General features: G+C 40.8%; 1 protein-coding gene across 2 annotated transcripts in view; it reads right to left on the bottom strand.

The window, feature by feature from the left end:
• The window catches only part of TRPC7 (transient receptor potential cation channel subfamily C member 7), a 117758-nt gene that overhangs the window by 10753 nt on the left and 93192 nt on the right, over window positions 1–13813 (bottom strand). Inside the window, exons 8-10 of one of the 2 annotated variants that reach the window (XM_079968100.1) lie at window positions 9796–9991; window positions 8071–8292; window positions 3291–3368 (exon numbers count right to left, since the gene is read on the bottom strand). In XM_079968100.1, coding sequence (XP_079824226.1) covers window positions 3291–3368; window positions 8071–8292; window positions 9796–9991 — 496 coding nt within the window. The remainder of the gene's footprint in view (window positions 1–3290; window positions 3369–8070; window positions 8293–9795; window positions 9992–13813) is intronic. The other variant, XM_079968101.1, reaches the window with a different exon arrangement.

Here is a 13813-nt window from a genome sequence, read left to right on the forward strand (position 1 = left end):
GGTCTTCACCTACCATGTACTAAAATTACTCCCTTTTGAAAAGAATAATTTATACTGCACAATTACTCTGAGGTTAACATCATTCATGCAAAAGGTGTCATGGCTTTTTTAGTTTGGGCTGACTTCATTGTTTTAAACCTTTTGCACGCACGTGCGTGTGTGTGTGTGTTTCAAATCAGATACACGTAGCATGGAGATTGAACTCAAGAGAACAAGGGAGGGTGAATGGTCCCCCCCCCAAAAAAGTGTGTTTGAACTTTGTTCTTTTAGCAGAGTAGAATATGGTCAAAAAACATTCAACATCTGCTTGTGAATGTAAGGATAGTGTGTATCCTGATACAATTTGTGGGTCACCATTCTATGTTTGACCCTAAACTATGAATGCAGCTGTTGGATGAACTGTCTATTATGTACAGTTACTGCACGTCTATCTGCTTCCTGAAAGCATTTGCTATTTTGCTTCTCTTAAATATCTGGTGCCACTTAGCTCATCTTCACATATTCTTTGTTTTGCCCAGAAGTACACTGAGCTGGCAAAGCTCACAAGTGCAACACCAGTCTTTTGCTTCACATGTTTGTAGGTACAAGGGGGATTGCCCCCTCGTACCTCACATAAGGCAATGGGTTGAGGACAATGGCAGGGAGAACTGATGGACAGAAGAGAGTCCTTAACCCTTTCCACTCTCACCCATTATCACATGTATATTCTGCTCCTTGCCAACAATTTTAAATATGTTTGGAAGGACAGATGTCGAGAATAAAAGTTGTAAGGGGCCATTGCAGAAAGGTGTGGTTTTTTTTTCTTTTGGGGGGGGGGAGATTCTTCCTAGGGAAGATAGGTCTCCCAATGCCTGCTGGTCATGATGGTTATATAAAAGCTCCAGGTTCAGTGACATTATACCACTGAAGGCTTGGGAAGCAACAGAAGGTAGGGTGACTACCTTCATATCTTGTTTATGGGCTTCCCACTGGGACCTGTGGCTGCTGGACTAGGTGGACTTTTGATCCATCCAGCAATAGTGCATGGGATGTGTGTGTAGGCCAACTCAGATTTCCAGCAATCTTGGCATCACCTTGACTCACCTTGCCTTGAGCTACTGAGCAGCAGTAGTAAGCCTGTATGGAGGGCAGCACTGCTGCTCCAACCATTCCCCCTTCAGTGATGTTCCTGGATCCATCAATGCTCTATCTTTTGCACAAAGCAATTAAACTAGAACTTTCTCCTGCATTCACTTCCCTTAAATCTGTCCCATACGGTCTCTGTTTTTCAAGGTGCTGTCTTCCAACTCCATTTTTTTCTGATTGCAGTGATGTTCCCAACCTGATCTTGTGAAACTTCATCCTTGGACCTGATTTAGAGAAGATTCCAGTTGCCAAATATCCACTCCTGACTGCCGGCCACATGGCCTGCCATCCTGGTTTGGCCCACAAGCAAGTCTGTTCTATCTTTCTCAAGCTTTACCCTCATAACTCAAAATTCTGGCTTGGCTTTTAGGAGCTTTCCTTGAAAAATACATTCATTATCTGTTCAAGACCATCTGGAGCCAGAATGGTAAATGACTTAATAGCTGGCATTGGTAGAAAGCCATGCATCACTTTCCACTATGATTGACCAAAGCCTCATGCAGATGAGTAAATTATAAGGCTAGAAGTGAAAGACCCACAAGAGCCTTTAGTCCAGCATCCTTGTATTTCAAATATTAACCAGACAGACACACCTGGGAAGCTTCTGATATTCTGCCTTTGATCACATAGAGGTTCCATTTTGCTATCGCACCAAATAATCAATGATACCCCCATGAATTTGTCTAATCCTTTAAAAAGCAATCTTAAACTAGAAGCAAGATTAGCATCAGCAGGGTCTAAAGATGGTTTGTGACATCTATTTTTCTTCCCCTCACTTTCTTTTCTAGGGTGGCAGGGCAGCGGTGCTCAGAGGTAAAGCACCAAGCACAGATGCAGCTACCTGCCATTCTCATTTCCCCAGGATGCATTTGGTCCCACTCAACTCCAGTAGTTAATTGCACTGTAAGGGCAGTTCTATCCGAAGGAAAGGAACAGTTCTAACCAGGCATTACTAGAGACCCCCTAGCAGAATGCTGCAGAGGAACACTGCTGCATCCTAACTCATTACCTGCAGCATGAATCAGAGGTTAGGATTGCTCTGGTAAACTTCTGCAAATCTTGCAACAAAAGCAGTTTATTTAGCAATGGGTCTAGATTGTTATTCTATCATTTCCATCCTAATTATTGTTTTGCAACACAATCCACTGAACTTCAGTTAATACACCAGAGGCTACAAACAGATCAGAACAAATTCAAAACATTTAACATTATATAAAGAACAAAACAGTGATGTGAATGAGAGCTTGTGGAAGTGATTCTCTTATTAATCTCAAAAGAGATATGTAGATTGCTTCTTCCGTGCAATTTCCAAAATAAAACACTGCAATCCTTTCTTTCTTTGTTTTAAAGTATTATGTAACTAATATACCTGAGGTGTGTTTTGAATGGTACTGTGCAACCTAACATTTAAAGATTTTGTTTGATTTGCTTTATCATGGGAATTAAACAGAGAGTTACATGAGCTTGATATTAAATGAATGGTCACCTCTATAACTGAGGGTGTCATATCTGCTGCTAGTACTTGTACACCATAAAGTATAATATAGTCTGCATTGCCTTGGAATGGTCTTTAAGTTGACTTTTGTGCTTTTTTATGAATGAAGGTCATCTACAAATTACTAAGGTCGAGATCTTAGGCATAGTTACTAGGAAGGAAGGGTATGTTAAAGCTTAAAGAGTAACACATTTAGTTACAAGGAGGTAGCCGTGTTGGTCTGCCATAGTCAATAAAATAAAATCCTTCCATTAGCACCTTAGAGACCAACTAAGTTTGTTATTGGTATGAGCTTTTGTGTGCATGCATACAAAAGCTCATACCAATAACAAACTTAGTTGGTCTCTACGGTGCTACTGGAAAGAATTTTTTTATTTTGTTTCGAGTAACACATTTGTTATTGCATAAGCTTTCATGGACTCTATCTCACTTATGAAGTCTACTAAAACATATCCCATAATAAATTTCTTAAGATGTCACAAGACCCTTTGATTGTTTATTTTTCGAGAAACTGATGTGACTATCTCTCTGGAAATGGCTAAAGATTGGTTTCCTTCTAAGTGGACATGTGTAGGATCAAAGTGTAGACCACAAACATGTAAGCAGAACCTCTTCTGACATATTTATCTTTTCCTATGCCACACCTTTCCTTTTTTTGCATTGCCATTACCTGGTATCTTGTGGGCTTGTTGTAGGCATTCTTCACAGTAAAGTCTGAATTTTGAGTACTGGACTCGAAACGGACTTTCTGAAATGTACAAATGTAGAGCACATCACCAATGAAGAAATGTTCTTATGAAAGCAGTAGAAGTGAAGTTCTAAGAAAAGGATGGCTAATAACACCCTGCAAGGGGTGAGCTGCATTGTGCAAAGAAACGACCTGATATTATTACATCCGAAGACAAAGTCTCATATTCCAGATGACTTAGTTTCCTTTTGCTATGTGCTTCTGGCAATTCACACTTTTACAGTAGATGAAAAACTGTTGAATGCATAGCACTTTGTGAAAATAGAATCTGGTCCTAGTGTTTAAGTGAGGTATGAACTCTTCAGACATACAAAGTTTCTCATACAACCCAGTGTTTAACGATTGTAGGGACATCAGTGTAGATTTCAATAGAAGGGTGTTGGAAAACATTCACCCACTCAGTGTGGCCTTGTACAATTGAAATCTTAAATCTTTACCTACCTACACTGCCCCCCTTCGCATATGAATTGTGTGAAGGAGAAACATGCTCAGTAAGGGGCTGTGGGGCTATACTTCCAGAGAATTCATGTGTTTCATCAGCATCAGCCCCTAGGCCCCACAATAGACAATTGTTGTTACAAAGTTTCTGGGCTGGTGTTGGTTTGTTTATTATTTTGGGTATTTATATGCTGCTTAATATTGAGAATTTCTAAGCAGTATACAAAGAATAAGAACAAGTAAAATTCATCCAAGAAACAAAACACTACTTTAAAATGCCCGGTGTAATAAGAAATTATTTGTTGTGTGCTTGAAATTTAGGAAAGTGGATGCCTGTCAAATCTCAGTCAGGCGGGAGTTCCACAAGCTTGGACCTGAAGATCTCTGTGATTGGGCAAGGATATAAGGGATCAGGTGGCCCTTAGGAGATCCTGGACGCAAGTTGTTAAGGGCTTTCTAAATTAATATGAGAACCTTGGACCTGGCCCAGGAACATATGGGCAGCCAGTGAAAGCTTTTAAGCACAGGAGTTATGTGTTGGCAGTAGTCTATCCTCATCAAACTGGTGCATCTCCCTTTTTTTTGATGGTGGTGATTTATTGTAGATAATGGGATGAAGTGAAAATGAAAAAGAGAAAAACCCATTTTCTCTCTGCCTTTGTGACTTTTCTTTACTTCAAGGATGTATATTAAGATGGAGGTTTAAGTAGATTACATAAGGTACTTTACAGATGGGTGAAATTCATAAAGCAAAGGGTTATTCCAGAATTGGTATCACAGTTGGCTGCACCTAGGAATGAAAGGATCCCTCTTGTTCCATCCCATAACTACGCTGGAGATTTGCACATTCAGGTGTTCTGCTCCACCACCTTCTGCTGACCTGCTGCAAATTCCTTTTCAGTTCTACCAGAACTAAATAAGGTATTTGATTATGTCCTCTCATCTGTTTTTTCCTTCCCACCCAGTGTGCATTATTATGCTGCTGGCTGGCTGCTGACCTTTCCTTCGTTAGACAGATTGCTGGTTAACAGCCCAGAATGCTAAATACTTGGGGCTTTCTGCTTCATGAAACACCTAGTGAAAAATTCTCTCTCTCTCTCTCTCTCTCTCTCTCTCTCTCTCTCTCTCTCTCTCATCTCTGCCCAGTACAACCAGTAATGTAGTGGAGCAGGGACAGGTAGGAACAAAGTGCAACCACTTATTTCAGAACAGAAATTATGAGGTTTATGAATTTACTTCCAACAACAGTCCCTTTCTATGCTGTCTATAGATGCAGAGGGTTCTGGGACATATGTAGCATCCTACATATGTTATTAGGCTACATATGTTAACTAGGCTACATATGCCTAGTTATTTTCCACAAACTGCTAGCAACAATTCTATTGGGCCACTCGGTGATACGGGTGAGGGATTTCCCAGAATATATCCAACGGTCCCTATGGCTCTGCAACACAGGAGGAAATAAGTAGTAGGGGGTGGGGGTGAGCTGACTTTCAAGGAAGCTTGCCCTTCATTATTGATTTTCTCACTGAGGAATTCAGTTCTCTGAAACACACTTGGAAAAATCACTGTTTCCGCTGATTGTATGGCCTTGGAAAGGAGCTTGAAAATCCTTTGAAGCCACTTTTTCAGCTGATTATGCTCTGAAGGATCTATAAAGCTCTTTAAATATGCAGCGTTCTCCTCATGCATCAGAAACAGAAAATTACAGAAATGGTAATCTATCCCTACCATATTTTGCTCTTTTTGTACAATGGAGCTTGAGATGCTCTGCTGCTTACTTGGTTGCGATGTCACACATTCTTTGGTGTGTATCCAAATTTCTCTTTCTAGTTCCTTTCCCATACACAGTGGTTCCCAAAGCTTTATTAAGGAACCAACAACACTACAGTGGATATGGTCCTGTTTCTCACCCCTCCAGATGATCTTTTCAGTTGATAAGGGTGAAGGACACCCTGCAGGTACAACTGCTGTGTTCAGGGGGAGGCCTATCCAAAGATGCTCGCTTTGGATACCCTAGAATAGGAGCAGGAAACCTGTGGTCCTCCTGTTGTTGCTCAACTGACTCATCACCCCTGGCTATTTATCAAGCTGACTGGGGCTGATGGGAGCTGGAGTCCAACAGCCTCTGGAGGGCCCCAGCACCTGTAGCCTAAAATATTTCAGCAACATCTCAGGAACCAGATAGCTTGGAAAACATAGTTATCCAGGATACCACAGCCCATACCGTTGATTTAGATGGCTTAGTCAACAGCCGCTGCCCGGTTATTAATTGCATCAAACTGGAAAGGGGGAAAAGTACCAACAGTAAGGGAATGGCAGAATAAGTTACTAGACTATTGAGAAATGGTTCATTTGACAAATAGATTAAAGGGAAATACAAAACAATCATTCACACAAAAATGGGATAAGTTCAAGAAATACCTACAAAAATATAATAACGACATAACTTCTATGGCAATGTTTGAATGACCCTTGTGTAAATTAAACATTATTAAATTAGGAAAAATGGCACAATATTTTATAAGAAAGTATTAGAAAATATATTAAGAGTAAGGTAAGAAGTAAAAGTACAAGTTGTAAAAGTTGTAAATGTAACTTACATCGGGAAATGACTGGAAGTCTATTTTGACATAGTTTAGTTTATTGGATTTTACTTTGGTTTGTTTTTGTTTACTTAGAAAGTATAAGAAAAGAGCACATATAAGTACAAGTTTAAATCAATATTTAACGGTATAATTATTTAAGGTTGCTATTATTATTATTATTATTAGTTTTACTTTTTCTTTGTACGTGTATTTAAGATTGTGTATGATATCCTTGGATATCAATTAATAAAAATAAAAATAAAATAAAATAAAATAAAAAGATTTCGATGGCTTAGAGAACTACATTCCCCAGAATTTTTTCTTGCACCTGGGACACTGCTATAGAAGCAATGCACAGGACGGATGGAGGAAACAAAAGAGCAGGAAAGACAAGCACCCATCTATAGAAACAGACCTGGCTGCCTTTGTTAGGAATGTTCTGGAAAAAGGAAGGAGCAGCGGAGCAGGACCCAAGGTTTCATGGAGGTTGTGGAATGGATTGAGAGACACAACTGGAAACCTTGCTGCATTCTCAGTGACATCAGCCTGCGAGAGTTTTTGAATTTGGAATTGGTCAGCAGGGTGTGGAGAGAGAACTGACTTTCTTTTGGAAAATAGCTCAGTTTGCCAAGGCCAGTTCCAAATTAAGCCAGAAGGAGCTAATTCATCACTAAAAAGAGCAGTTTCTATGTAACTGATATTACTGTAATTATTTGCAAGTTTTCTTCGTCGAACCCCTGGGGAAGGCTGTGCAGGTTCAAAGCCTATGAGGTTTTGAAAGTCATGGTCTGAGTGAACACCTGCCGTCTAATTTTTTTTTTTTGGGGGGGGGGAGAGTGCCATGATTATTTTGCTGTTGAGAAAAACTATACATTGAGATGCGGGGGTCACACCATTGTAATAAAATTCTCTTTTTTGTCTCTACCCCCCCCCCCACTCTACTCCACCCCCAACTTCATAAACTCTGGACAAAGAACCAGCAATAGGATAACATTCTTGAATAGCAGCTGATGCATCTGGCTATAGCACAGTGCAGCCACATGACCAGGAAAGCTGTCTGTGGACAAACGCCGGCTCCCTCGGCCTGAAGCGAGATGTGTGCCGCACCCCATAGTTGCCTTTGACTGGACCTAACCATCCAGGGGTCCTTTACCTTTGCTGCCTGTTCTCCTTGCTGCACTATTGCTTTTTCTATGACTCTGCAGAGCAAACACAAGCCACACCAATGCATAAGGAGACTGTGGATGTATTTTAGCTTTAGCAGGTGCTAGAGCTGGCTTCCTCAAACTCGGCCCTCCAGATGTTTTGAGATTACAATTCCCATCATCCCTGACCACTGGTCCTGCAAGCTAGGGATCATGGGAGTTGTAGGCCAAAAACATCTGGAGGGCTGAGTATGAGGAAGCCTGCACTAGAGTGACACTCTCTCATATTGTGTCACATTTCCATAAAGGCTGGCCACCACATTTTTAAAGCAGTGTTCTTCAGCTTCAATTCTTGGTGGACTTCCATCAAACATGACCACTGGCTAAGCTATCTGACGACAATGAGAGCTGTCATCCAGCAACATCTGGGGACTCAAGGTTGAAGAACACTGGTTTAAACAAAATGATTAAATGAAAGGATGAATGAACAATCCCCCACCCACAACTTTTGTTAGAAATAAAAGGACATACCCTTAGCTTGGAATTCAGCATGCCCATCTCGAGATCATTTTCACAGTTTTTGGCCTTGGATTTGCAGAGTTTTATGAGGCACATTTTAATTCTCATTATGAGATAATAAAACGACTTAGGGCTTGGCACTAGGTTAAAAGGAGCAGGTAGAGTCCTTCCCTCATCAAAATATGAAAGCCAAAGCTTGGCACGTGCAAACTTCCATTCCACATCTGCATCCTCCTGCAAAAGGAACAAAGGGGGGGGTTGCTTTTTAAAAGATGGCAATATTACCATTTCAGAAGACAACTCAGTTTATATCATTCCACAGATGGGCAATACATTTGTTGGGACCAACCAAAATGTCACAAAAGTGCAGCAAGCTTTTGATTCTCCAGATGTCTTCCTCAGGCAAGATTAAAAAAGAAATACTAAGCAGTGTGTACATGCTTTTAAATAAATAAGGGAGGGTGGGATGTACAAAACCTAGGCTTATCTTGGAGGCATGAGGTTGTTTATAGACTCAGTCCCAGATGGAAATTCCAGGCTGAATTAGTCCCTCCTAGGAACTACAGATGTCAGGTCATACACCTAGGAATTCTGGGATAAAGAAGCAATGGTTGCTCCTCATCCCTATAAATTAAAGTCTGGCTTGCAACCCAGACCTTTCCCAAACTTTAAACAAAACACACAGGCTCCTGGATAGGTAAGCTCATTGTTACTAGAACAGTCTTGAAAAAGGTGCTTTAAAAAGTGCTTTTGATTTTGATCTTCTTGCACCGGTGCCAAAATGTTTTGTCCTGAAGTAACCGTCTGCAAAAATGCTGCTTATAACTTCCTTTTGCAATTAGCCATGAATCAAATGCACTACAGAAATATCCAGTTCTTGGCATTTGATCCACTAGAGATTCTCACATAGCAGTCTGGACTTCTCATCCCTTCTGGTAGGATTATAATCAGGCCTTTTCTTTCTTTCTTGATATGACCTTATTCCTATAACGTGGTTCTTTTTCAGACGTAGGATGTGCAAACAAGTTCATTTCTCAGTTTAAAAAATTCACTGCTACATGACTGTCAAAGGAGCTAAGACACAAATAACAATTGTGGGAGGGCAATTCAAGGTGAGCACTGCCTGTTTTGATCTAAATGGCATCTTTCTTCTGTCTTTCCACTTGTACCTTCGGATCTTCAGATTAATTATTGTTTGCTGAGTGAAAACCAAAAAGCTATCAGCGTCAGTAAGAGAATGTGGCATCTGCTGACAGTCCATTCTTAAATCTGTACCATGATAAATGCAGGGTGCTTACTGAGCTTTTAAAAACCTCTCTTCTGGTGTAATGTTGTGTTTCACAGGGATTCAACTATAACTACCGTACTTTACAAAGAGGTAGCAGCAAACAACCATCCTATCTTATGGTTAGTAGGCTGGGGGCAGCTTTAGTCATATTGTGCCCCATCATCCAAACCCAGATTAGAAATACTGTACACAGAAATGTTGCCTCAAGTGATCTTGAAATCATTTGCAAATTAAATAGAGGAAACCCACTGGATAGAGATAGATTTTGCCCTTAGAGAGAGGAAAGGCCACAGTGATGGAACTGGGCTCCTTTGGGAGGAAGAGTGGGATAGAAATTTAATAAATAAAAATAAAATAAATGACCAAGTGAGAAAAAAAGATGATCTTCATTTTCATAATATATAGTCACCAATCAAATTTGCTACATCATCACATTTTATGTACCTTACCTCAATTTCCTGATAGGAATTGTTGATCATGGCTATTAACATGTTGAGGAGCACAACCACCATGGTGACGTTATAAACTCCATAGAGGACATATCCAATGTTCTCAATAAACTTGTGGTCGTACTTCAGCACCACTGATATTACCTCAGACAAACCAAATATGGACCAGAATAAGGTTTTAAAACTTTCTTCTACCCTAAAGACAAAAAAAGATTCTTTAGTCCTCCATAGATACCTTGTCTCCATGTGATCACAGGAGCTGCAAGTACAACTAGGCAATATCCTCTGAAGTGATAAAGATACATGATGTCCTAAGAGGCTAAGAGCACTGACGATCAGTATCACACCCTTACATTGGCTGATTTTCCCATTTATAATTTTAGTCTGGATCTGGACTATGAATCCATACAGGGTTTCAATATTTCTATTGGCAATTCACTAAATCCTCCATGGATCACTGGTTAAAAGGTAAAGGTACCCCTCACCGTTTGGTCCAGTCGTGAACGACTCTGGGGTTGCATGCTCATCTCGCTCTATAAGCCGATGGAGCCAGAGTTTGTTTGCAGCTTCCAGGTCATGTGGCCAGCATGACTAAGCCGCTTCTGGCAAACCAGAGCAGTGCATGGAAGTGCCATTTACTTTCCTGCCAGAGGGGTACCTGTCTATCTACTTGCACTTTGTGCTTTCGAACTGCTAGGTTGGCAGGAGCAGGGACTGTGCAACGGCAGCTCACCCCGTCGCAGGGATTCAAAAAGCCGACCTTCTGATTGGCAAGCCCTAGGTTCTGTGGTTAAATCTGAACTAAACACACACACCCCTTAAATCTTACCTTATGCATAAGAACACAAGCTGCATACCCAAGGCTCAGTTCTTTTATTTAATTTTGTTTGTTTAAAACATGTACACTATGTGAAGAATTTATTTCTGATGGAATGATATGCCCACCCCTCTCCCCACATGGTGTTCTGAGGAGACTCCTGAATCACTGAGATGAAAAGATCTAATCGAGGGGTGAGAATCCTCAGGCCCTGGCCCTAAATGTGGCCATCTGGGGGCAATCTTACTTTCTGGACTCTCACTATGGCACACCTTTCATTGGACCACACAACACACTGACCTTGTTCCATATCCTCAAGTGATTTTGCTTGCTTGAACTGTGTCCTTGAACTGTGATGATGCCTTTTGCTCACCCAAATAAATGGAGAGATGCATACTTACTTTTGTATACCTTCCTATACACAGGTAAGCATCACACCTGTTGCTTGGCATTACTCTATAGCAAATGAGCTAAACTAATGAGTATTATTGCATCCTTACGCTGCTTTTCCTTTTAACAGTTGAAGGGTTTTGAAAACTACATATAAAGAACTGTAAAACAGTTGTTCATATAAGCAGTGGCATGGCTTCTGTTCTTCCATTAAGCAGAACATTTCCCAGTAATAATACCTTTTATAAATGTTTGAAGGTTGTCATCTAAATCACTTAGCCAACTGAAATAAAAAACCTTGACCCCAGCAGTACCCCTCTATTAACCTTTTATTTTAATTTGGAAGAGTGCCACTATTTTTTCAGGTCCTCCCAGCAATGATTATATATTAGTGTCAAAACTGCTATTTTCCCTCACAACTTAAGCATTAACCTCTGTTTTGGAATGCTGCCATATTTCCCTTGAAAGTCTCATTGTTATGCAGGCATTGTGAGTCTGTGACCACAATGGTCCAATACATATTAAGTGAATGAGGTAGAACAGAAAATGGCACCCTCTTCCCATGTCAAAGTGCTTACTGTCCAAAGCCTGCCAAATTATTTTGGCACTTGAGGTAAAAAAAATAAAATAATAATAATTTTTAAAAGCCCTTACATCTCTTCCCCCAGCCACTTATTGGCAGTAAAATAATAATAATAATAATAATAATAATAATAATAATAATAATAATAATAATCTGATGATTTGTTGCCCTTTCATAATTCCCAGGCATAGCTGCTTGAAATGGCAGTTTGAGGCAGTGGGAAACCCATTGTTTAAGTTGTAGCACTTTGTGAGGCAGGTGGAGGTTAACATGGAGAAGTCTACCACCAGCACCCCAGTTGGACAGCAGACTGAGGACATGACACAACTGCAGCATATGATAAGTTGACCTCAAGCACAAGAAAGATGGGAATTTATCTGGCACATGGACTCTTTATAATAATAAAATAATAATTTATTATTTCTAGCCCGCCCATCTGGCCGGGTTTCCCTAGCCACTCTGGGCAGCTTCCAACAAATGATTAAAAATACATTAAAACATCAGTTACAGATAGGTAGCCGTGTTGGTCTGCCATAGTCAAAACAAAATAAAAAAATTCCTTCCAGTAGCACCTTAAAGACCAACTAAGTCTTAGTTGTACTTAGTACTTAGTTGGTCTTTAAGGTGCTACTGGAAGGAATTTTTTTATTTTATTAAAACATCAGTCATTAAAAGCTTCCCTGAACAGGGCTGCCTTCAGGCATCTTCTAAACATCAGATAGTTCTTTATCCCCTTGACATCTGATGGGAGGGCATTCCACAGGGTGGGCGCCACTACCGAGAAGGCCCTCTGCCTGGTTCCCTTTGGACAAAACTATTTATTTGACTGCCTGAGCACCAGGTTGGTCTGGACCACCAGATGTCCTTTCCTTCCGTGCCCTCCTGCCCCTTACATGTGTGCACAGACCACAGCGTTTTGATATATTAGGAATTACTTTGTATTGTTTGACTGTATTTGCTTTTGTTTCCCTTTGGAAAATTCAATTAAAAAACTGTTAGTTTAAAAATGCTCTTCCATCCCAAAGCTGTCATCCACATAAACTACTAGATATCAGAAAGGAAGAGTTTTAGTTGCTGGATTATTGGTCTTTGATCTTCCTGAGATCCAGTTCAAGGTTTTCTATTGTTTTTATGGAGGCACATTCATATGGAGCCTACTTTCTATAGCGACACAGGCCAAGGGCTCAGAGTTTGTCTGTCTCTGCTATAGGCTTCACCCTGTCACATTGACTTCCCCTTCCCCCACCTAACCCAGCTTTGATCCCACTACCTTCTCCCTTTCTGACTCAGCAGGAAGTAGGTCTGACCAGCATCCTAGGGATCCACTAATACCTGCCTCCCCCTCTGTTGCTGCTACTGTGATTGGCCAGGTTGCTGTGGTGGTGTTGGCTCCACATGGCTGCAAGAAGTTTGGATTGCTCCACAAGCCATGCTTAGAGTAAACCCACTGAAATCAATGGCAGTTGAGTTTACGAACTTAAGTCCCGTAGATTTCAGTGGGTCTGTTCTAAGCATGGCTGAGTCTGGATCGAACCTGTTACGTTTGGCACCGTGGTAGTGATCAGATACCCTCCTTCTTCAGTACTGAACAGGTATTTATCCACTTTGCAGAAGGATAAACTGCAGAATGGGGGAAGTGAAGTGAATGATTCAAATTTATCCAGTGAATTAAAGCTGCAATCCGAGTCTGAAGCCTGCTGGCTGCTTCCCTCTTGCTGCAATACACACAATCTCCCTTACTATATTGGCATCTACATATATCTGTCTCCGGAGGGAGATGGGATTTTTCCATTACTACACATCACAAGCTCAACAGAGGATATTACGATCTTTCATCAAACAAAGAATTAACACCACATAGTAATATGTGACATTAAAACCATGCAGGGAAAAAAATGTGGCAGACAGCTGAGCTGCGTGCTGACTTTTCCTTGTTTCAGTAAGCATGAGGTTTATTTCCAGGAGGACACATCACTTATGTAAATCTCTCCTGCATAATTTCTCTCCTGTCTGAAAAAAGCATTAAGGTGTCTTTCCAGATGAATATTTTTGCCGTAAAAATTTAAGTGTTGTAGGTCGAATGTACCTATCCAGAATGCAGGGGGTGGGTAAGATCGTGGGACTGAGCCCGTCTCTGTATTTGAGACACATTCTCTGTGGGAATCTAAGTGGTGGGCAAAGAGCAGGTGGGGGCATGGTGTGCCGTGCATCCTGGGGGCGTGGTACCC

The sequence above is a fragment of the Podarcis cretensis genome (genome assembly GCF_951804945.1).
Source record: "Podarcis cretensis genome assembly, chromosome: 2".
NCBI lineage: Eukaryota > Metazoa > Chordata > Lepidosauria > Squamata > Lacertidae > Podarcis > Podarcis cretensis.